General features: G+C 41.9%; 1 protein-coding gene across 3 annotated transcripts in view; it reads left to right on the top strand.

The window, feature by feature from the left end:
- Positions 1-23990, top strand: part of LOC102939926 (cytochrome c oxidase assembly protein COX16 homolog, mitochondrial) — a 48737-nt gene extending 24747 nt beyond the window's left edge. For 2 of the 3 annotated variants that reach the window (XM_007055728.4, XM_043548025.1), the window contains exons 3-4: positions 12521-12583; positions 23631-23990. In XM_007055728.4, coding sequence (XP_007055790.2) covers positions 12521-12583; positions 23631-23747 — 180 coding nt within the window. In that variant the 3' untranslated portion in view covers positions 23748-23990. Of the gene's footprint in view, positions 1-6468; positions 6598-12520; positions 12584-23630 lie in introns of all 3 variants that reach the window. The other variant, XM_037900309.2, reaches the window with a different exon arrangement.
- The last annotated feature ends 1244 nt before the right edge of the window (positions 23991-25234 follow it).

Raw genomic sequence — 25234 nt, 5'->3', positions numbered from 1 at the left:
GGTGTTGGTAAAAGGTCTTCCCCCCCCCCCCCCCCCCCCCCCCGGGCCTCTCTCTAAGGGCTCCAAAAAGATTTGATGGGTGGAATGGCGCATTCTCGCATTATTTTGTCCACCAATTAGGTCTAATGTCCAAAGAGCCAATTTTGTTCCATTGATTTCCAGTCCCCGACTCCTCTTGTTTACCATTCATAATCTTAGCACTGTCCTTGAGTGATATCAGTAGACCCTCTCTATTTAAATTAATTCAATTTTTTGTCTCCTTCTTAAATCTTTTCTTAAATAATTTTATGTAACAAGTCGTCGTAACAATTCACAAACCTTTACTCACTTTTCACCAGTTAGACTCACAACTAAAGTTGTTCTGCTAGGCCTCAATTACAACAAGGCTCACAATCCCATCCTGAGGTAGGGCAGCATTATTATCTCCATTCTACAGATGCAGAAATTGAGGCTTATAGAAATTAAATAACTTGGCTACGTTCATATAGGGGCTTTGTGACAGAGGTGGGAATAGAATCCAGGAGCTCATTTCTTCCCACCTTTATCTCAGCGTGGAGATGCATAAGGCTAGGATACTGTGAATGGGAGCATTGCATACTAAGAGCTGTAATCTCAGTTGGTTCCACTTTTGATTGTATTCACAATGAAGCAGCTACAGTCTTCTCCATTTTGTGACAATTGGTACTGCAATTTGGTCTCTTGGCAATTTTCTGATGCAGCCCTTGGTTAGGCATGGTTTGGGCACCTCTATTGGAGGGTCTCCCTCTGTGATGCACAGTAAATTTTTAATCCTAAACTGTAGCACCGGGGTAGTCTCCTTATCCTGAATAGGATTTGTCTACCTGTTTTGTTTTGTGTTTTCCAGTGTGACCACCACTGTTGCTGAGCTAACCGGAAGCCAGATCAGAGTGAGGGCTTTCACTCCACAACAGTATTTGGGAGGAGTCTGCAATAGAGCAGCTGGCCTTGGTGCAAGAATAATGCAACTAAGCACCACTTTTTTTCTTTTCTTTTCTACTGTTGTGGTTTAATGAACAGAAGACCACATTAAAGACATTCCTAAGTTATTAATACCTTTCTAGCTTGTTGTCTGATACCAGGAGTTGGGAAGAAGGTTAGTGTGTGACATTTGTGCATTTGATAACGTATTGCCATGCTAGCTGAAATGATGGGCTGAGCAGTAGTGTCAGTGTGTGTCAGTTCAATGGCTGATAATGTCCCAACAACAGATGTTATAGCTATTTAGAGTAACTTCTTTGGGTTTCAGAGAGTAGTAAAAGCCCATCCTTTTCCTCAGCAAAAACACGTTTTAGAGTGAGCTGAGCCATTTAAATTACCCAGGAACCAGATAACTAGATTACTCACATTATGTCGGTACCCTGAACATTCCAATTTATTTACCATGAGCCATATGTTGAGGTCCATAATCCTGCAAACTCCAACTGAAACCAATGGGAGTTATGCTTGAGTAAGGACTTGAGGATTTGGCCTCCAGAACCGAAAACTTCCATTGACACACACACAATTTTTTGCAATAAAACCCAGATAGCATTTAAATTGAACTCCTGTTAGGTTGCCTAATCATTCCCTCTTCTGGGAAGATTAGAAGCAAAGCAAAATTGCTAATAGAAAAATAAATATCTTTATGCAGAAGTCCTATAGAATTTAATGGAGATGAAAGCAATAGCTTTGTATAGAAATTACTCTTAAAAACCCTATAGACTTTAATAGAAAATGAGATCCTTTCTAGATCATTTTTATTCCAACCAATATATTCAGTTCAATAGTGCAGCTTACTCCTGCTATATAATTCCCCTGAATCCTTTAAAAACTTTATAGAGAAAAATTATTCTTCTCTATTAAATTCCAGAAAACTTTTCTGTAAGGACAGGAATTTGAACCTGAATCATTTTTAATAGATGGGTACTGTAGACATCCAAACCATGACATACATTCTCTGAAGATCAAATTTTTGGACATCGAAACAGGAGACATAGGAGTATCTTTCACAGTTGTCCTGTTGGCCATTTAGTTACTACACTGTACTGTGGGAGATCCAGCTGTGATTCCAAATGCCCCATTCTATTCTATATAGGTTTTTATACCATGTACATCACCATTGTAGCTGAGCACCTTCCAATAGTGCATCAAGCAACGTTTCTACTCATCTGTCACGTGTGTTCTATGTGTTTCCACTGGTTATTGCCCCTGTAAACGTCAGCAGCTCTACTGCAACTCCTTCCAATGCTGTTGTGGAGCGAAAGCCCTTGCTCTGATCTGGCTTCTCCTTAGCTCAGCAACAGTGGTGGTCATACTGGGGAAAAAAAACAAACCAAGAGGTAAACAAATCCTATTCAGGATAAGGGGACTAGCCTGGTGCTACACTTCAGGATTAAAAATTTACTGTGCATCACAGTGGGAGACCTTTCAACAGGGCAATCTGGAGGGAGTAGTTTGCTGTAGAACTTCACTAGATGTCAGTAAAGAAACCATTTTTACTTATATACTGTGCAGTGAGCTTTGTAGAGAGTGTGGGTTTTTCTCCCCATCAGAATAGCAGGAAAGTGAGCAGGTTTAATAACAGGTCTAATTCCTTTAACACATACTTCTTCAGGAAGGCATTACCATTTTCATGAAGTATGTTTTAGGATGGCAAAAACATTACTTTCTTAACACATCTGTTCTTTTAAAAAAAATCAACTTTCCCTCCTTTTTAGACCCATGCTTGATCAGGACGGGTTCTTATATCCTACTGAAGCCCATGAGAATTAAGCTTATGCTGAAATTTGAAGCACATGTGTAATTATTTCCTGAATTGGGACTTTAGAAGAATAAACTTCAAGGGCTCTAACAGGCATACTCCATTGTCAAGTACTTCTTTTAAATGAGTTCCTTTGCATATCTGCATTGCCTAGCTGCACAAAAGATAATGGGCCAGAACTTCTTGTATGTGGGGTCATTACTTTTGCTGCATTGTCAGTGTAATCTGGTCCCAGCTTCAGTTAGCTGACTCATGGGGGAACCTATCAGTGCAAAGGTGGTCCTCCAGAAGCATAGAGCTAATGTAAAAGCTCCCCTTCTTTGCAGCTCGTGTGGCAGTGCAAAGGGGTGTTGTTGGAGGCATGGGGACGTAGCCAGGGTGCTCCTGCGCCATGCTTATCTTCGGCTGCATTTTTATCTCCTGGGTTTTTTTGCTGTCAAAGAAAATTAGAGCAGCCCTTAGGTTTCCCTAACTTGGCAAAAGGGAAGTGGTGCCGTATAGAACGTTAGCATGATTAAGAGAGTGTAAACGTGAAATTTATGCCATATTTGCACCTTCTCCCCATTGCTGACTTGTACTGTGTGCACTTAGGCTTTAGCTCTGAATCTGACACATACATTAAAAAGCAACCTTTTAATAAAAAAAATTATGAAAAATGACTCTGGAAGAACAGCGTCCAGGCTAAAAGATGTTTTTTCAAACTGCTAGCCCTGCAAATTCGTGCTGGGATGTGGGGATGGTTTCTTACATATAGTCACTAGTAATAAAGATTGTCTTCAGTGACACGTGTGGCTCCATTGCCTTCGCAAGGCTTGTGCAAGTGTATCTGATTAACCCTATAATTAGTGCTTAGGAAATCTGTTGATGCACAAAAAGGAATGAAATTTCAGATCACTCTCTCTTACCTGTGTTAGCTCTGTAGGGATAGCGGGAATGCAAACTTTTTTTGGGGGTGTCACTAATGAGCAGATATGTCTTTGAAAACACATTTTTACAGTCATTTTTCAGAGCGGAACGTTAGGTACCTTTGTATACCTTAAAAAAGATCAAGCGTTTTAACAATAGTAGCCAGATACCAATGATGGGAAAATTAGAAATGCATAAAAACAGATTTTGAAAATATGTCTGACAAAAATTAGCAGCAAAAGGAATTTTGTAGAGAGGTTTGTTAGATTAACAAAGAGTACTTGCAGATAAGATAGCATATGGTACAATCAACATTTATAGATTTCTGTTTTTAGAAGGAAATATGAATGAATTTTTCATAAATTATACCCACTTTGTGGAGACAAGGAAAAGAGAGAGTTTTTGAAGCTCTGCCTTATATAACATTTCCTTTCTCTCAGCTGATACCCTAAGGGCATTCAGTTTAAATCCTGCACTTCAGGCTGTTTAAGTGGTTTGTAACAGGACAGGTACAGCATATTAAAGAGGCTTTACAAAGGCACCTTGAAGAATTGTCTTTTAATATTTTAAAGATGGGTGTCTTACTTTTCTCGCTCCCTTTCCCCCACCCATCACAATTTTATTTTATCTGAGTCATCAAATTCTGCTGCAGCAGAGCTCCAGAGTAAAATCCTACTGCGGGTTGTGCTATTTGTGAACAACACAACAGTCCACTTTTTGGCCTCAAAGGAAAGCACGTGTGCCTGTTTTTTATTTCCTCTAGACTGAAATGAGGGTTAAGAGCATCAACTTCCTTGATGAAAAAGGCAGGCTGAACAACTCTTGTCTTTCTCAAAATGCCTTGTGCTGGAGTATTGTGAAGTTGGGGCGTTCATGGTCAGGTCTGCCTAATTCCTTAGAGAGATCTACACTTGCTTACATGTGTAGAAGGGGATCACTGAAGGGCCAGAAATGCATGAAAAAGTGCACAAAAAGGTGCAGCAAGTTCTTTCCTTCGTACCATTGGAGAAAAATCAAGGTGTAGCAAAGCTCAGGGGACTTGGCTTTAAAAGCTCCTTTTAGAGAGCTACGTCCTGCTGAGTCTGATCTGGGAAAGATGCTTGGACAGTGCTCGGAATCTGTTAACCTTCAGGGCATGCTGCAAGGCCCACCTTTTCTCCAAGGCATTTGGGGAGGGTTGAAGGTCTTATTTCATGTATTGGAACATATTTATTATACACCGGAAAGAACAGTCCATTGTATTGAAATGTTACTGTGAAATTAAATGTATTGGCTGGGTGCCCAGAGCTTGGGAAGGGGGCCTCTAGTTTTGTTTATATAAATCAAATAAATCAATGTGCACCTAGAAATGAAGCAGAATGTGAGGGCCTAGAAAGAATTGATTAATTGCATGAGAACTTTTTTCTTTTTTCTTTTTTTTTTTTTTTTTTTAAGATGTGGGCTGACAACCCCTGCTATTTCACGATGGCCTATGTATGTGAGAAAATATATACACATTTAACTATTATGCCAAACAGAGGGTGCTCAGGTAGCAGCCAAAACACCCTCCACCTATCCCCTATTTCAGACTCTTAGGGCAAGTCTAGCAATAAACTAAGTAGGGGGCAAATAAACACTCTCATTTGTGATCTTCAGCTTAGTATATTTTTAAAAACTGAGAGAAATAAGAAAAATAGCACTCAAGTAAACTGACCAGGTCACAGTTAGAAGGGTCATAAGTTTTTATCTTGGAACACGAGTTGATCCCGTCCCCATCTATGGTATTGCTAATCTGGATGCTTATGGCAGGGATTCTCAATTTCTTTCATAATATGGACTGAAATTTAATAAATTGTATAATGAACACTTTCTTTCCCATTTCTGATTGTACAGACCACCTACCTTCCCATTCCTGACCACATAACACCCCTGCAATTACAGCAGATGTTCACATGGAAAAATAATAGTAGGGAAGAACTTAATGTATTTTTAGCCTGCCTCAATGCAATTTGACAGCTGGAAATAAGGAGGAGTGCTGACACCACTTGACCAGCAGCTCTTGTCAGATCACCAGTGCTCTATGGCTCACGTTTTGAGAACTGCTGCCTTATAGGGTTTTATATGCTATTTTCTGAAACATGAGCTTGGCTGTTATCAGCTATCAGTTGGACTACTGGTCCTTCCTTGTGTGGCAATTTCTGTGTTCCTACGTAGACCTTTTTTAAAAAAAAAAAAAAAAAAAAAAAGAGTTGAGCCTAAACCATAAAGTTCAGATCTGGATCCAGAAGTTTCTGGTAGTTGGAGGTGGTCTGATCTAGGGTGATGAGATGGGCCGATCTCTATATTTTATACATCTGAAATGACAAATATTACAATAAAACCAAAGAGTATTAGAAAGAACTGTAGGTAAATGTATTTTACAAAATGTATTCTGTAAATACCTTCTCTGTCTTTTTGCTATATTACTTACACCCTCACCTGCTGTTCCCTTGCCTCCTGGGAAGTAAAATAGCATCTAATTTAATTGCTTAAGTGTAATTATACATTTGCACTTTTAAACTCTGGGATTTATCCCTTCTTGCCTGTAGCTTTTAAATCTGCTCATAAACCACAGTTCATTAGCCTGAGGTCAGAGATCCTCGTGAAGAGGTTAGAGTGTATTTTGCCCCCTCTCCTTTTTCAAGAAAGATCCAACCTGTCAGGATCTCTGAAATGAACTGCTGTTTTGCCTTTTATAGGAGTAGAAGTATGATGTGTGAGCTTCAGGAAGCTGTTTTCCCCACTCGTAAGGCTTCAATTGTTGCTACTCTGGATTATTTCAGATAATAAAGTGCTTTTGGGGGAAACAGAATTCATCTGGTTCCAGTGTACATGGTCACTCTCTGGGCCGTGCCTGGTGTTATACATACTCCGAAACATTGTGTCCCTTCTGCTGGTACTGGAGCGAGCAGGTAAAAAGAACTTGGTTTAAACCTTGTTCAGTAAATCCAACCACAAGAATTTCTCTACTTACAGAATGAAAGTTGAAATCCTCATATTTTAATAGTTAGTTGTAAATAATTAGTTTTAACACACAAACATCTTCTGCTGACCTTCTGGAAATGTTTTATAGCCCATGAAGTTCTGAAGGTCAAATATTTGGTCAGTGCTTGCCAATCTTTGGATGTAACTGTACCAGTTTACCGTATTAAGATCTAGTCAACATTACAGCTACTTATGTTAAAGGGAGCTGGTTCCAGCACAGTTGTACTGAGTTTCATTTTGTAGTGTAGGTGGGCCCTTAACGTTGGTCCCCAAACTGTCCTAAGGCCTAGAACTGCACCAGAGCCCCTAATCGGAAATGGTACATATGCGCACACAAATAAATAGTTACAATTACAACTAGAAGAAAGTGAGTTGCTATTGTGAAAATTCATTTTTAAAACCCCAGTTCTAGGCTCATGTTTATAACTGGTGATTGTGATGCTACTCTGAACATTAGGAAAAAAAAACCTTCCCTTTCATCCTTTCTGGTTGATAAATGGAACTAATGCTGCCAATCTGCTTTGGATTCCTCCACCCAGTGTCAAGTCTTTCCAAAAAAAAAAAAAAAAAAAAAGCTACCTCTTCCCTAGCCCTTGAGGCAGGGCCGTCCCTTGGGGGCTTAGGGGTGGAAATGACATCACTTCCGGGACCGACCGTGCTGGGGGCAGGTAGGGGAGGCTGGGGGTGGTGGTGTCTCCCTAAACAGCCATGCGTGGTCCTGCCCACACCCTGCCCCACCCCATCCCAGGGCCCCGCTTCGGCAGTGCCACTGGGCTCCAGGGGACTGGCGCCACACCGCTCGCCCTCCTGGGGCTGGGGAGGCTGCGGTGGTGCTGCCAAGCTCTCTCTCCCCGTGCACTCTCCCTCGGGTGGAAGAGGCGGGGACTGAGGGTAGCCTCCCCCAGCCAGCGGTTCACCTGCTGCCCATGCAGCGCCGGCCAGTCGCGCCAGCCCGTGGGGCCCGGAGTGGTCGCCCCGATTCACCGTCCCTTAGGGACAGCTCTGCCTTGAGGTAAAGTTAGCTGCATGCACAAATTTCACAGTCATCTCTTTGAGACTGTTTCATTTATTACTAGAGTAAAATGAGCCATGATGTTAACTAAGGATCAGCGTAAAGTGTTCAGCTTGGGAGTGTTTTTAGTGGCAGCACAATTAGATTTATACTTGTGCCAAACAACTTCTTGTCACAAACAAACATTTCCTTTGGTTCAAAAGTACATGAAGAGGCCAACGCTCTAGTAGCAGCGTGTTGCAGGAGTCCCTGGGCCGACAGGGATTGCAAGCAATGAAGTGCTTCACATTACTCCCAAGTGACACCCTTCTTCCGCCCCCAAAATCTGGCCAGTACTTGGAAGGGCATTTATCAGCTGACTCCAGTTGAATAATGGCCGTCTTAAGCTAAAGAGTGGGGTACAGATTTTTAAATGTATATAGATACCTAAAGATGTAGATGTACCTAGTAGGATTTCCAATGTATCTAGGCACCTAACTCCAACTGATGCTAGGTGCCTGGGCAGTTCTGTAAATCCTGGGTTCCTGTCTGCATTTTTTAAAAATCTGGCCTGGGTTACTGCAGTTGAGTGTTGGGAAAGATAAAATTCAGAAAGAAATGGGAGGGTAAATTGGGGCAGGTTTCTGGGGAAATAACTTGCTCTTTGATGATCAATTTTTTAGGATTTTTTTTCATTTAAATAGTTTGAATGAGCCAATGCAGTGCAAAATACTCTGGCAAATAATGTGTTTAATTTGAATGGGTCTTATCTATAAGTAGGCATTTAAAAAAATACTTCCCAGAAAAATAAAATACAAAGCCTGCTTTCTACCTTAACCCATCTTAAAGGACTCCCTGAGGATTTGAAAGAATCCTCCAGTGACTTAGGGACACTGTACCTCCTAATCCACCACCCCTCCTAACCCATGGTACATGAGACACAGATTGTCAAGGTGCAGGAAGAACCAGACTGTGGCCACTAGAATGGCCCATAGGGGCTTCTGGTCAGCTGGTGTAATGCACAGCAGCCTCCAAGGCCAAGAAAGCAAAAATGTTGCATAGCTACCTTTGTGCATGCCCCCTTCCTTATCCGGGTGTGGAAGGATGGACTCCTGGATTTGATTTTTAGTTTCTCCCAGCTGCCAGGCCACTGCTGCAAACTCCAACTGGGATCTGAGAATTCAGCAGGGCTTTGTCTGCATCATAACATATCTTTGGGTCTGCACCCCAAGGGAGGTGGACACCTGAGTGCTGGGGCAAGTCCCTTTAAAGCTGAGGCTTCACAGAACTGATCTCAGTGTCTTTTGTTCTGCAGTTGGGTGTGGCCCTGCCTGTGTGTGTGTGCTGGAGGAGGCAAAATAGAATAGCTTGGCTCAGTAAGACAGGTAAAAAGGGTACCCAGGCTGTCATAATAAACAGGCTCAGTAGTATCTAAGCACATCAGGTGGCATCCAAAGGGGGGCAACCTGTCACACATCTGCTTGAGGAGTTTCAGGTTGCTTCTTTGGCTGACCAGATTTATTTTGGGCAACATTTCCATTACTGACTCAAGCCAGTTACAAATTTGCAGGATTCTGTGTCTTAGACTTAGATGCTCCCCTCTCCTCCCTCAGGTGGAGAGGAATTAATGCACAAGGAAGTGGGCTAAGAGCAGAGGGCGCTTGGAGTGGAGCAGCAGCAGTGCTCCCCTGAGTTTTCACAAGTGTAGCCATGCGAACTAGAATCACTAGACATAAGTAAAAGAAATCCGATAAATAGGGGCTATTGAGATGTTTATGGTAAAAGTCAAAACAAAAATAATGGTATAGGTAAATTTTGTCTGTCGTAATTGAAATAAAAACACAGATTTAACTATGTAGGTACTTTTATGGTACTCACCACCATGATATCTGAGTGCCTTTCAATTACATGAAAGTCCAAGAGCAAGCAAAACTCTCTACCCCTCTTCTTCCCCCTTCCTCCCCCCGCTGCTCCCTTCTCCAGCTGGAGGAGTAGCTTGAAAAGTATAAGAATTAATTTCCACCGTGTGTGTGTGTGTGTGTGTGTGGACTATGTGAAGAGCTATTGTGAGGACACTAAGGAGAAATTTGCATTTAGTTCTGAATAACGTGCGGTCCAGAGTTTTTTCCTCTTGCTCCAGAGAGAGTTCTTTCTCCCGCACTCACGATCAATGGATTCATTGCTTTGGTGGAACATAGCCGTTATTGGAGGTCATGATTATAGAGAGAGAGGCAGTTTTTCCAGTCACTAGGGCCATTTCCATGGAGCGCTTTCAATATCATCAGGACCGAGACTTTGAATTTGACCCAGTGTTGGTGAGGAGCAGTGTAGGGACTGGAGCCTTCTCACAGAAGCCTGTTTCGCTCACTGGAGAGGCTTCTGCATTTTGTACCAGTTTAAGCTTTTTTAGTCTGTCTGGCTTAATTCCTGGATGTAATGAGCTGCAGTAGAGTGTGGAAGTCACAAATACGTGTATTACTGTAGCTAGATCTGTGACTCAAGCAAGGGGACTAAGGTCTGATGTACATTTAAAAATTAGCTCAATCTAGCTACATCCTGCAGGGCTGTGAAAAATTCTGAGCACTGTAGTTAGATTGACCTAATTCCCAGCGTAGACGCAGCTAAGTCGATGGAAGAATTCTTCCGTCGACCTCATTACTGCCTCTTGGAGAGGTGGATGCATTGTATTGCAGAAAAATTCCTTCTGTTGATGTAGAAAGCTTCTACGTTACAGCATTACTGTGACAGAGCTGCAGTGCCATAGCTGTGCCGCTGTAGCAGCTGTAGTGTAGACATGTCCTAAGTCTTCTAGCCATTCACAGATGGTAATGATAATTTTTCACAGCCATGGCTTTCTGAGCATCTTTAGGACCTTAGATATGCAAGAGTACTCCAAGGCTATATAGCGACTTTACGGTTGGCAGTCAGGTGCCTTAGATCAAGGGGAATATTATGGAGGAGACATGTTCTCTGAGCACTTGCCTCTTCCTACCTGTACCAATTCTATCATGCCTGGGTTCAATTTTAGCCCGCTGCTCTTCATTCAAGTGGCTGATCTGTGCTAAGCATTAGGAATGCAGTGGGTTGGTTCTGTTTATATCTGATGTGAAGGAGATGTACAGTGGGGTATTATCTGTATTTTGCTGATATTTTTAAGTGTGACACCAGCTCCCACAGTGTCTTCATATAGATATTGAATAATATCGGGGAAAGGATAGAGCCTTGCAGGACTCTGCCCTGAAAGTGCTCTCTTGCTGAGGAATAGTTGCCCATTACACCTCTCTGGGTTAGGTCTGAAAGAACTCAAACCATTTTAGGACATTTCCATGGACTTGTGCTGTTCATTTGAGCAAAACCATCGGTCTAATGTGTATTGACTATTATTATCATTTCCACATTTGTTTGAGACCAAAGCAGATATTGGAATGGGGGGGTTGGCAATGGGACAGCTAATGCAGTGTTGCTGGAGTGGGAAATGTGGAATTTACCTCTCCAGTATCAAACCTTCACCTGCTTCCTGAGTACGAATACTCTTAGCATCCAGCTGTGAAAACCCACCCCTATGCATTGCAATATAAACAACAGTGGTACATTGAAAATTTATGGGCAGAGTGAAATAAACTGCAGGTAATATAAAATTAAGTAACACAAGGGTTACTTTAATGTACTTGGAGAGCAGTGAAGGAGCGGGAGGGCATTGGTACCACATAAGTCCAGGATCCTTGCTGCGTAGCATAGTTCTAGTGCATCATATAGGACATGAGGCCTTGGTTCATGGTATAGCATGGGCAACAATAATGCAAGCTTCACTTTGCTACACTGCCACATGTACTGAATCTCACCCTGTTTTTCTGTGGTTCAGTCAGTCTTTGGCCTCTCTTCTGAGACTACCTACAAGGGTGCCATTTAGGGCTAATTGTGATGTAGACCTCTGCCACTAGAAATTAAACTGGAACACGCAGCTCATTGCTCATAGGTCACTGAACAGAGAGTAACTACTTTTGATCACTGAACTGAATCACAGTTGAACCAGGGACCTATAGGTGAAAGAATCATCCCTGTACCAGTCCCCTTAGCCATCCGGTCCATTCATGTTATTTTTATTTAAGGACTAAAAATGTAGTTTCTGTTGATCTTTTTTTATTTGATTGATTACCCTCATTAATGTATTTGAATAGCATGTATCAATTTGGGGGGGGTGTCCTCACTTGGAGAATGAATACAGCTCCCTCCAGGGGCCTGAGCTATGCAAAACCCAGTTATCGTGGTCTACTGGGGTTCATACTCCTTGATTTTCTGTTCAAGCACCCAAACTCCAATGAAACTGGCAGAAATCACCCAATTTTATCTGATTTGGGGTCAAAATTAGGCAGAAGCAACAAGTTTCACATGGTTTCTACCACAACAGCAAATCAGCAAAAGATTTGCAACCCTGGCTCAAGAGTTGGCTTTGTAAATCAAAATGTGTTACATGCCTCTTCTGCAACCTTAAGTCCTGACAGTGGGAAGCCTAAATAGCGTGACCACATCTTTCCCCTTCCCTGTGGTTGAGATTCGATGAGGTGGTCAAGCTTTAGATTTAAGCATCTGGGGATTGATGGCAGGGCATTTACAATGAGGGGCCCTCTAGTCTGCAGTTTTTTCCCTCTGCTAGTCTGAAAGAACTAGAATCTGTTGACCTTTGTTCTATACAGGTTCATATATTGCACCCATCACCATGGTATCTGGGAAATGCAAGAACTATCTCTGTTCTCAGCATTTAGTTTTCTTTTAAAAGAAGATTGAGAATTGTTTTTCTTTCAGATTTGGGTATATTTTATAAATAAACATTTTGGATGTCTTCTCCATTTGCCTTACAGATGGATCCAGCTTTGGAAGAAAGAATCAGAAAGAATAAGATATCATTGGAATCTGAATATGAGGTACTGTAGGCTTGTTGCTCAGGGCTTGTAGCCTTGTCTTGCCTACCCTAGCTGTTGGTCAGGTGTGCCTGCCCATAACTAAAATTAAACTAACTCTTTGCCTTTAATTCACTGCTGTCCAGTAAAACTAAGTTTTGTTTTGTTTTGTTTTTTTTGGTAAAAGATTTTGAACATGCAATGCTTCTTTCTAAGCACAGTCCTGATGTCCAGTTGCCAAGTACAGCCCTACAAATGAAGCTAACAGTTTCTGTGGCTAACCTAGTCTGTAAAAGTAAAGCTAAAAATGGACTTGGATAGAATATGTGCATGTCAGCATTTATGCTACATATCATATGATGAGATCCTTGTGAGAAATTGCAGCACCATGTGACCACTTAGCTGACACCCATTAATCTATCTGCCTCCATAACTACTACTTATATTCCAAACATCTGTGCAGTTTTCAGACAGTTGCCATTTCCCCCTTTGTCCATCAAAAAATATATATATATCACAGAGAAATATTTCCTCCTTTCTCCCAAATGTATTTCTTCCCACAATTACACTGCTCTGAGATGGAGCCCTGAGCTAGCAACAGGTTTAATGTCCAGTGTCTCATAAGTCTTCAAGGCTGGAAATGGGTTTATCCCTTAGGAAAGCTGCAGAACCTCCTTTTCCAGAGATAAAATATGTTTGTTTCAGGCTCAGTCCCTTAAAATTATGACAGTGATGTGTAGAAAAGGTTTTTTAGGTAATTGTAGAGTTTTATAAAATTAAATGGAACAAATTATCTGCTCATTATTTCTGTACTTGCTTTGTTTTGTTATTGAGTGGGGAGAGAGGGATGAAAGGGCATAAATAATTTGGGGTACAATTTTTTGCCTACAATTATCTGCAGGTGAAATTCCTGACACATGGGTGTCAAGAACTTGATTGCACCCTACTTAAATATTCAAATGATTGAAACTAGGGATGTAAAAGGTTAACCGGTAAGCATTAGGCTTACTGGTTAACCAACCTTAACCGTTAACCCTTGCAGTCCTGTGCTGGCGGGAGGCACCCAAGCCCCAGCTGTGTCTGGCCAGCTGGCCAGAGGGATCCCAGCCCCAGCTGCTCTGGGCCAGCCGGCGGGACCTCAGCCACACCACGCCAGTGGGACCCCAGTCCCGGCCGGCCAGAGGGGCGCTGGGATGGCCGGTGGGACCTCAGCTGCACCAGGGCGGCCGGCCGGAGCGGGCCTAGCCCTTGCTGTGCCAGCCCCCCCCACCACTTCGGTTAACCGGTTAATTAACTGATATAATTTTAATCATTTAACCCCGGTTAACTTTTTAAACCGATATTTACATCCTTAATCGTAACTGGACTCGCTAATAAAACCGTTCTATCACATCATCCCATCCATCATGAATTTTCTATATCATAATAATAATAATAATATACTCTTTTTTTTGCTTTTCTAACATAAGGACACAGATTGTTCTTCTCTAGTATGGTAAAGTTGGTAAATTAAGATGACTGGAAACAAATTTGGGGCATTACACTTTTTACAAATAACTTTGTTTTATAGTGTTTAGGGGGCAGAAAGCTTCATACTCTGAGTATGAATGGAAAATCCCAGCCTGAAATTCATAATTTACAATCCACTAACGACAGTTCCATTTGCCTTTTGGGAGCCTTTGGTCTTGTACGCTCCCTTATATGCATTATAACTCTGGTTTGATTTATTTATGTGAAAGAACCACAGAGCAATGAAAAGAACAGTCTCTGTCCTTTTAAAATGATACGTAACTCTAAGCTCAAAATGGAACTGTACGTGTGCCGCACTTCCTTTCAACCACAATTAAGTACATGGTTGAAGGACAATATTTAATCGGCCATAATTGCTCTGACTCTTGTAGGAGATGTCAGTGTTAATAAAATGAAAATGGCATAACAAAATCTTAAATGCATGTTCAGATAATTCTTGTGAGGCTCATTCCCGATAGCAGAAGTGACTGAAACATTCTTAATTTTTGTTTTTTTCAGTCTAAACTGCAGATGAGCCCCAAGCCACATAGTTCAGATCCAGATCCAAACTTTACCAAACACAGCATTCAGATCTTGCATTCCAGTGTGTTTGATTATAGAGAGAGGACCAATACATGTTATTTGGATTGCATCAGCATTTGAAATTTCTCATAATTAAGGTGGATTCAGATCAGTTTGGGGCCCATCTCTAATGTCAAAATGCAAATATATAAAAGTGTGTAATTATAAAAACTTTACTATGGTCCCAAACCTGCTAGGTGCTGAGCATCCTAAATTCTCACTAGAGTGCAAGTTAAAGGAGCTCAGTCCCTCAGCAGGGTTGTATATCACCTCTCAGGATTGGGCTGTATCAGAGTGTTTGACTATTTAATCCATTGTTTCCTCTCCATTCCAACTAAAAAAAATTACTGGACAAGTCCTTTGTCATCTCTCTCCTTTAGTACAGTAAATTTTCTCCTCTGTGGACCCTGTATTCTACCTTTTTCCTATACTACTTCCTAGGCTACCCAAACTATGGCTGCTTAAGAACATCTTATTTTATATAGAGAGCTACTTGGAGGCTTATAATAATATAATATATATTATATATAATATAAAAGGATAGTAATAGTAAAATGCCAAGGGCCCTAAAAGGTTGCCTAATTATTATGTAATACTCAAAGGAGAAGGGCATTATTTTACAATCTTGCTATACTAACAGCATTATTTTACATAGCTGCTGTTGAAGACAGCTGTCCTTTTATGAAATTTGGCTGTCTGATGTGTAAAAACCTTCCGTTGACTTCTGTTTCTTCTTCTTCTTCTCGGAATATATGTGTTGAATTATTTTAGTATTCTGAGAATACTGCTTAAAGCTTACCCTACCATCTTTTGGGTCCTGGCTCACAGGGCAAAGATATTTCCAATGTGCTATAACATTATATCCTAACTCAATATGAATTTGGTAAGTTAAGATATCATCAAGTCATGATTTAAAGTGACAAGTTTCATGTAAAGACATTTTTTTCACTATAGCTTAATAGTTGTGTGAAGTTCAGTTTATCCCACATAGGAGCACAGTTGGTATTGCTGTTATTTCAAGGACTGCAGTAGGGGGCACTGTTTATGTGTACAGTCTATACTGAAGTGTTAATCTCTCAGGTCTATCATTGGTTCCATCCATCTCGTGCTTTGAGATGTGCCAAAGGAGCAAACTTTCTTTACACATGTTCCCTTTTGCTCATGCATTCCTCTCACACACATTTGTGTTCTCACAGAGCCAGCTAGTCCTTGCTCCTCCCATTTAACTAATAAATCATTGCCCTTTCCATAGCTGGTACTAATGTGAATGTAGTTCCATGCTTGAGCCTTGTAGAACAAACTGTAAAAAATGCAAAGTAGTATATAACTTGTGCTAAGACACAGGTCTAGAGTATTTTTTTTTAAAGTGCTAACGTGGCAAAATTCTTTCTAATAATAATTTTTGTTTCTACAGTATCTTTTATCTTCTAGGATCTAAAGTGGTTTGCAAATGTAAAGGGTCACAGTCAACTTTTAATCACAATTCTGTTTGAAATTGTTTATTTACTAAATTATGTGTTACCCTGAGGATTACTATACCTGAAAGAGATTTGAGGAAATTTTTTTTTCCAGATTTTTGTACTTTGTAGGCTGTCACTTTCAGTGTCCCTACATTGAGGCCTGGATCCAGCACAGCACTTAACTTAAAGCCTGTGCTTAACTTAACTTACAGGAGTACTCCCATTGAAGTCAAAGCCTAAAATTAAGCGCGCACATAAATTTGCAGGATTGGGGCCTTACTTAGTTTCCTCTATTATTTGTGTGAGTCTTTCCAACAGCAGAAGAGAAGAGAGAAAATATTTTTAAATTGGAAAATATGATCGTAAAACCCCCAAAAATGGTAGGAAGAGGGACTCAGGAGCATGTGAAGCTGAAAATACTTTTAGCATTCTCTCTCTCTCTCTCTCTCTCTCTCTCTCTCTTCTTTAATTGACTAGATTTCAAGTTGACAGTTTTTTCCTTTTAACTAATTGACTGCAGATGCTTAGTTGCAGTAAGAATTTTTCAAGACAAAACACAATTAATTACCTGGGTTGGAATTTAGCAAAGGTATCCAGGATAACAAACCAGGTACTAAAGGGCTCTTCGGTCTAACAGAGAAAGGCATATCAAGAACCAGTAGCTGGAAGCTGAAGCCTAATTCAAATTAGAAACTAGGCATAAATTTTTAACAGTGTGAGTGATCAACCACAGGAACAAACATCCAAAGGAGATGGTGGATTCTCCATCTCTTGATGTCCTCAAATCAAGACTGGATGCCCTTCTGGAAGACATGCTTTAGTCAAACTAATTACTGGGCTCAGTACAGAGATAACTGGGTGAAACTTAATGGTCTGTGATATACAGAAAGTCAGATGAGGTGATGGTACTTTCTGGCCTTAAACTATGTGATCTATGAAACCAGATACTGATCCACTTCCACCTTGCATAGTTTATTAGATCAGATAATAAGTCTGCGTGAGGAAATATGACAGAACTCCACCACATGCAATGGGTTCACATCCCCTGCCCAATGGCCCACCCAAATCATGTCCCATACTTTGCACAATGGAACTGCATCAGTTCTGCTGCATGGAGGGACCCAGGCATCCATGGAGGAGGGGGCAACATTTAACATTTACGCTGTAATGCTCAGCGTCACACGGCCTAAGTTCCTTTGTAGATCCAGGTCTAAATCCTGTGCTCCAATCCCACAACCATTCTTTCCTTCACTAAATAAAAACCTTACTTCAGACTTTGCATTCTCTTTCCTTGCAACTTCTTCAGCCCTTGTCACCTTGCATTATACGTTAACAACATAAAACTACAAAGAAACACCCTCTGGTTAAAAAGAATGACTCCATGCAGCTTTCCAGTCTGAGCAGGATTAATCACAGATAATAATTAAATACAAAGTGATAACCCTTAAATCACTAAACAAATGTGGCAGCAAACTTTTCTTAGGAAAATAAAAAGAGCAAAGAGCTTGCATTGTGAAAGATTTCATGCGAAAATATAGCTTCATGAGTGCAATAAGGTGGGGTTTTTAAACACCCATTTTAACTCTGTCCCCCTACATCTATACATTTACAATAGGGTCTTTCATTACATGCACTATAGCCCCAGAAGTAATTTGTTGCTCTGACACGTACCGAGCTGATTTGATGCAGTTCTCTTCCCTGCTCCTTTCAACTGTGAAGATACTCTGCCCTTTGTGATCTTTCCATCTTTATCTGAAATTTTACATGCCAGTTACCATAGTGATGGGCAATAATTGCCCCTTTTGATTTGTTATGGATAGGTATTTCTGGGGTGCTCATCAGCAAAGTATCTGAGCATTTCACAAGCCTAATGAAGTAAGCTTACTAACACCCTCCTCAAAGAGGCAAGTTTTTATTGTCTCCTTTTTACAGGTGAGTTAGTGAAGCACAGAGACACTACAGTCACAATTGTTGTAAATGACCACTGATTTTGGTGGCCAACTTGAAATAACTTGGCCTGAGTTTTCAGAGGTATGGAGCACTCCCAGGTCCAAATGAATTTTTATTGACTTCAGTTTGCTCTTTGTGGTGTGGAGGCTTGCCCTCCATGGACAACGTATACCCAAACTCACAAGGTAATGATTTTTAAACAACATCAGTCTGGACCAGATTTGAACCAGTGAGCGAATGACTCCCTAGGCCACTTCCTGTCCCTTATACCATCCAGTATCCCTAATACTGAAACCTGCTTAACAGGAGTTTTATAAGAGCAAGATGTGTAGTGAGCAGCTGAATGCTTCTTTAGCCACATCATCTATTCACAGAGCTGCAGCTTTCTTCTAGTTACAGCTTGTTGTCAGCCAAAGACTTTAAAGAGGCATTTTTAGCTGATTTAGAAACAATCAGTCGGTTTGATATACTACGTTGTTCTAACTTCAAACAATTAATTTTCAGTATCCTTTGGGATATTTGAGACAAGTAGCAAAAGGCATGTCAGTCTGATCTGGTTAAATCTCCTTCAATGATTGACTGTTTAGTGGATTGAATAGTGCAGGGGATTGGCAGCAGAGTAGAGCTTCTCACCTCTAGACATCCAGTTTGTATAGATCTCAAGTTGGGAGTGGCTGAAAGTAGTTTACCAGCTGTATGTGGTACTTCTGTGAAATTTGGTGGTTTCAGTCTTGGTCCTAATGGACAGGTGTCCACATCACAGCTAGCACTAATTAGCATTCTCAGCAGAGAAGCCAAAGACTGAGTGAACTTGGGGGTTGAGCTACCCTCTCACCCAAAGATGTGGTCCTGGTACAACATGGTTGTGTGGCAATCTGAGGGAAGCTTGTAATGCTGCTGCCTGTGCTCTTCCTATTCAGTGGACAGAAAGAGTACTTAACTCTTCAGGGTTGTTCGGCTTATTTAAGAAAAATAAAAATAGCACAGTAACAGTTGAAGGCCAGATTCTCTATCGCCCTGCACTGATGCAATCATTTACCTCTGTACAAAGTGAGTGTGAAAGGTTCTCACTAGTGTGTGTGTGAGTGGAGAGTTCTGGTTTAGTAGAGTTGTACCCAGACTTTGCACAGATGTAAATAACTACAGGTGTAAATAACTACATAGAGAATCAGGACTTTTTTCCAGTTGTAACAGGGTCCTCTGCCCGCCCCTCTTCCTGGAGCCCGCTGACTGCCCCAATAAAGCTCAGAGAGGCATCCTGTTATGTAGCACCCGTGGCTTTATTTACACACACACACAGACATTTCTCCCACCACCAGTGTTGAGCTATTTACAAGGCTTGCAGGGTTAGTTCCCTCTTTGGCTAGCAGTCAGCCCGCAGCCAGGAAACTGTCCGTTCTCCTGGCAGCCCCCCTTCATACTGGCTCCCAGTCCTTATAACTGCTGGCCTGTCAGTCCCACAGGTGGAGCCAATCCCCAGGCCAGGCATCATGCCTGTTACACCAGACCCAATCTATTTCTCTTGATTGGAGCCGGCTGAGCAGGGGCTAATTAGGTGCTTTTGCAGCAGCACCCTGCTACACAGGTCCATTTTCATAGCTGATGTTCCTTCTTACCTTTTACCTGAATAAAAAAGGACCCCTTTTTAAAACTTTTATGACATGATCAGATTTGGGAAATCTTATAGCCTGGCTGTTCTGAAAGTATAATTGATGGGACACATGTCCTTTCTAGACTGATAATAGACTGATACATGTCCATTCTAGACTGAGGGAATCCCCCTTGCCTCTGGCAGCTGCTGGGAGCAGCTGGGGTCCCTCTTGCTACCTGTGGCAGCTGGGAGCTCCGTGGATCCACCCTGCTGCCCGCGGTCCATGGAAACAGTGGGGATTCCCCCTGCCACCGGGTTCCACCCTGCAGTCCATGAGGGTGGGGAGCAACAGGGGGTCCTCTTGCCACCCACAGTAGCCAGAAGCAGCGGGTTCCCCCCTGCCACCTGTGGTGGCCGGGAGCTGTGGTGGTACCCCGCAACTCCCTGCCTTTGCAGGTGGCAGGGGACCCTGCAGCTCCCACCTGCACTGTCTGAAGTCACACATGTCTTTGGAAGTCATGGATTCCGTGACCTCCATCACTAAATCGCAGCCTTAATAATGGTTGCAGATTCTGCCATGTGTTCTTAGGAAGCTACTCTCCCTAGATTTGCAGTGAGGCATCAAATGAAATCTTTGTTGTGAATGTCACAAACTATTAATGATCTTCATGAATGTAACACCTGAGCAAACAAATGTACGATTTCCCTGTGCATTGATTAGATTTGTAACTCAATTTTAACTGACAAGTATAAACGCAGTAGACCTCATCAATTGTATAGTTTAATCTACTTATTTACACTGACTATTCCCATCCCTTGGATGTTAAGTCCTTCATTATGTAATTCATAATGTCTTTTTCAGGAACCCTGATACCGCTAAATTTGGAACAAACACTGCCAAAATATTTTCTTGTTTTCATTTCCTTAGATTCTGTATATATTTGAAACAGCCTGTGCTGTTGGCGACCCTTTGTCTTGAGAGTGACCCCTTCAAAGCCTTCCTAAGGTTTCCAATACAACTGAGTATGACCTTTAGTTAAAGACTATCCTCTATTAGGTATTCTGCTTGTGTTGGTCCCTTAGGCAGTCTCTTCAAATACTGTAAGTTTCACTGTATATATTTCACTTTCAGTAACTGCTTATTGAAAATATCTGTGAACATTTCTAGAGCATGCATTGTGTACAGGTGCACTGTATATGTGTTTTATAAAGTCAGAATGCTTTCCCTTTGTAAAGCACAAGGTTCTTTGCAGTGTATTTTCTTTGAATCTTCCATTTGAGTCAGGTGTTAAATTCTGTCTCTTGTAATCAGAGTGATGGCTGCTGATGCATGGGATGATGGGGCACCTTCCCTAAACTCCCTGTCCTCCTCCTCCCTAGTCAGTTTAGATTTCTTCCAGTGGAAATAAAAGGCTGGCTAATCACAATTTGAATAAAGTAGCAAGGACAGTTTTCAGGAAGTGCTTATGCTAACTCATTCCACTGTATGAAAAATTCAGCTGCTGCTACCTCATATCAAAAGTCTGGTGAATGTATACACGTGCACAAGTGTTTTCTGTGCGATCTTGCTTAATTTATTTTGAAATCTGACTAATCTCATTGAGATTTCTTCCAGTTGTAGAAGTGTCATGAAGGTTTAACATAACATGAACCAATAACAGCAGGTCTGTCCTGTTACAGCTGCCAAATTTTTCTGTGACCCTTATTCAAGTTCCTCATTATTTGTCATCCCTATTGACAGTAGTCAAATTAGAATGCAAGCTCTGTAGGGCAAGGGTAGTGTCTTCTGGTGTATTTGTAAAGTGCCTGTTGCAGTGAGGCCCTGATCCTGATGAGGGGGATGGGTCCAGCAACAGGCAACAGTCTTGCGTGGGGGGAGGGGGAGGCCTCAGGCAAGCGGCTGGGGTGTCCTGTTTTCTCTTTGGCAAGTGTGGTCACCCTGCAGCTCCCAGCTGCCGTGGGTGGAGAGGGCACCCCACAGCTCCCAGCCACCATGGTGGTGGGGGAAACCATGGAGCCGCAGCAGCAAAAGTCACAGACAAGTCATGGCTTCTGTGAATTTTTGTTTATTGCCCGTGACCAGTCCATGATTTTTACTAAAAATAACCAACACAAAATCTTACCCTTAATCATTAATAATATACAATCTTCTCTACTTCGGTAACACTTGGAATGCAGTGTGAACTTTTGGGATGATGTTGCAAACTCCCTCACATATCTGCTGTTAGCAGATGTGAAGCTCCATATTTAGGAATTTACTGAATACAGAGAGTCTATGCCTTGTGGGAAATGGGACTTCCATTTCTCAACTAGCTGCACTGTGAAGAGGTGGGTCAAATTTTGGCCTGGTGTAAACAAGCAGAACTCACATTGTCTTCAGTGGGAGAGGCACCTGCTTATACCAGTGTGGGACATGGTTCAGAATGTGCTATCTCAAGGATAAAGTGGGGAGAATGGGAGGTGGAGAGCAGGGGCAGTAACTGAAACTAAAGTAGATAGTCAAGGAGAAGACATGGGATAAGCAGCTACTTCTCCACTATCTGTGTGCATTAAACTAAAGGAAGAGTCCGCAGAGTTTGCTTCCAGCTTGTTTTCAGTAACTGCGTTGAAATTACACTTTGCACTAAAATGCACTGGATACAGAAACTCTCTTGGCTTCTGTCTTTTACTGTTGTAGTTCTTTGACATGGGAACTGGAGAGGCTTTAAAAAATAGTCTGCAAAGGTTCTCTAGCTTCTCTATGGCGAGAACTCCAATACCCTGTGCCAAAATGCTGTCTTATGTGTTGCTACAGCCATACTCCTAGGGGAATCACAGCATCCCTTTGCCTTCTGCAGCAGCAGTGCATGGCAGGGGAAGGCAGGAGGGTGTTCCTTTTTTTTACCCAGTCACAGAAATGCATGAAGAGTCCAATTGTGGATGCCCTTGAACAGGGGTACTAGAGGAGGGTGGGGAAAGATCCTGTCTGGTCCCCAGAACACCTGTGTGGGAAATCTAGACATTGTTTAAGTGCTAGGCTCTTTGGCCACTTAAGACGCCCCGGGCCTGTCTCCACAATGCATTAGTCTGCACTAGTGTGTTGCGCACTAACTGGCCCACGTGGACCCTGCTAGCATGCCCTAATAGTTCCCTAGTGCTTGTTCATATAGTCCCATTTCAAACAGTACTACATTAACACACACACTAAGAAGCTTTTAGTGCATGCCAGCAGGGTCCACGTGGGCCGGTTAGTGCGCAACACGCTAGTGCACACCCCTCAGTGTGAACTAACACGCCATATAGACATGCCCCCCAGTGTATTCCTCACCCCAAAGGGGCACATAGGTAGGTGGGTTGGGAACATGGCTATAGCCCCATCTCTCCCATTTGTGGCTTCTGAAATTAGGAAGCACGTTCTGGAAAGCCGTGCATTCTTCTCTTTTATATGAAAGTAGTATGGAGTGAACGGGATCATGCTGTTTCTAACTCTCCCTGAGGCCATCTGCCCTGCACAGGCAGAATACCTCTGGGCACCAATGATCAGACATTGTCTTCTCTCCCTTACTTCCCAGAAGAGTAGTTCCTTCTGCAAAATCCAAATTTTGGTTGTGCTTTGGCAGCTTTCGAGACCTCAACACCAGAAATTCCTGCAGTCAAAGGGCTGACCTGAAAAATAGGGTAGATTTTAAAAAGAAAAGAAAAAGTTGAGAACATTTTCTGCCCTGTCCAATGGATCTCTCTTCCCTAGATATAGAGGAGCAATTACAGCTACAGTCATCATAGCTTCTGATGGCATTTAATATGATATATCTCCGTTCTTTCTCCTGTCTGTAGACTTTTTTCTCCTATAGAATATCATTTGGTCCTGGGTGAAAGTTAATCAGCCAGTGGATGATGTTACATTTGTGATATAGGAAACAAGCATATTTGGAAGAACTCTGTTTAAAGCCAGGCATTCATGCCCTAACATAGCTTTATGTTTGTTATTGTTTATCTATAGAAACTGAAAAGCTGTGACTTTGATGACTGGAAGAACATCAGAGGGCCCCGTCCATGGGAGGATTCCAAGTCTTTTCAAGAGCAGCAGCAACAAGTTCTTCATTCCAAGCCATCTTGACTGTGTGTGCTCACTCCAGTGTCTTTATAGAATCACTGTTATGCCAGTGACTGGACTTTCTTGCTTTCTAATCCTGTGTCCAGGGAGAGACATGGGTGGGGAAAAACCAAGTTGACAGGTGGTTTACTTGAGATCAATCTGAGATGAAATGTTAAATAAAGATCTTTGTTCAACTGCATCCATTTGCATGGAGCCCATAGACTGTGTATATTAACTCTTAATAAAGATCAGCCCATTCTTTCATTGAGAATGTCAGTGTTTTCCTTCAGTATTTTTAATAGCTACTGGTCACAATCTTGTGTGGGCTTCAGTGAGGACTGACATCTAGGAATTCAGCCTGTCAGTAGCACAAGTTGTCACCCTAATGAGAGCGGTGGTTCTGAAGTCTAGATGTGTGTGACCAGATACATGTTAGTGCAGAGAGCGCCTGTGTGATCTCAGGCTCAAGGCTTTTAAACATGGGAGGTACTCTACAGGCTTAAGAGCTGTTAAGGAACAGCATGCACATTTTTGGATAATAATGCTCTTATGTTTTATTTCCAGCACCTTGCCATTACACTACTCAGTTCCAGCAGTGTCAGCAGGTAATGGTTTCAATAACATTTGTTTAGCTGTGGTCAGATTTCTGTAATCACTTTATCGATGTGCTGTTGCGGGCAGCAACTTTCCCTGTGGAACATTTCAGTTTAACTAAGAAGAGCTCTTCCTCTTTAAAAGCCTTGCTGTTTTTTATGTGAGCTAGCAGAGCAGAGTGATAGAATCTTCTTGACCCCATATGTGGAGTGCAAAATCTCCCTTGGACAATTATGCACATACATATAGATGTAGGGAGATTGATTACCTGTAACTGGCTTTCTCTATAATCCTATTTGTGTGAATCTGTGCCTTAATGCACTAATACGTAGAAGCTTCTTAGTAAGTAGTTATGGTAAAGTTTAGAACTTTCTTGCAAAGAATGACAGGTTTCAGTGTGGTAGCCGTGTTAGTCTGTATCAGCAAAAACAACGAGGAGTCCGTGTGACACCTTAGAGACTAACAAATTTATTTGGGCATAAGCTTTCGTGGACTAGAACCCACTTTATATCAGATGCACGGAGTGGAAAATACAGGACCAGGTATAAATACATGAAAAGATGTGAGTTGTCTTACAAAGTGTGAGGTCATGGCATAGGGGCATTGCTGGCACATGCTGTCATATATTACATTGGTAGATGTGCAGGTGAACGAGCCCCTGATGGTGTGGCTGATGTGGTTAGGTCCTATGATGGTGTCCCTTGAATAGATATGTAAACAGAGTTGGCCCTGGGGTTTGTTGCAGGGTCTGCTTCCTTGGCTAGTGTTTTGTTGTTCATCATCTGGACCCATGGGAAGGAGGACCTTGAGGAATTCCACCAAGATTTCCACCCCACCATCAACCTCAGCCTGGACCAGTCCACACAAGAGGTCCACTTCCTAGACAGTACAGTAATAAGCGATGGTCACATAAA

This window comes from Chelonia mydas, chromosome 6 (assembly GCF_015237465.2).
Source record: "Chelonia mydas isolate rCheMyd1 chromosome 6, rCheMyd1.pri.v2, whole genome shotgun sequence".
Classification (NCBI taxonomy): Eukaryota; Metazoa; Chordata; order Testudines; family Cheloniidae; genus Chelonia; species Chelonia mydas.
The sequence above is the reverse complement of the archived record's forward strand: the minus strand, read 5'-3'. Positions and strand labels throughout refer to the sequence as shown.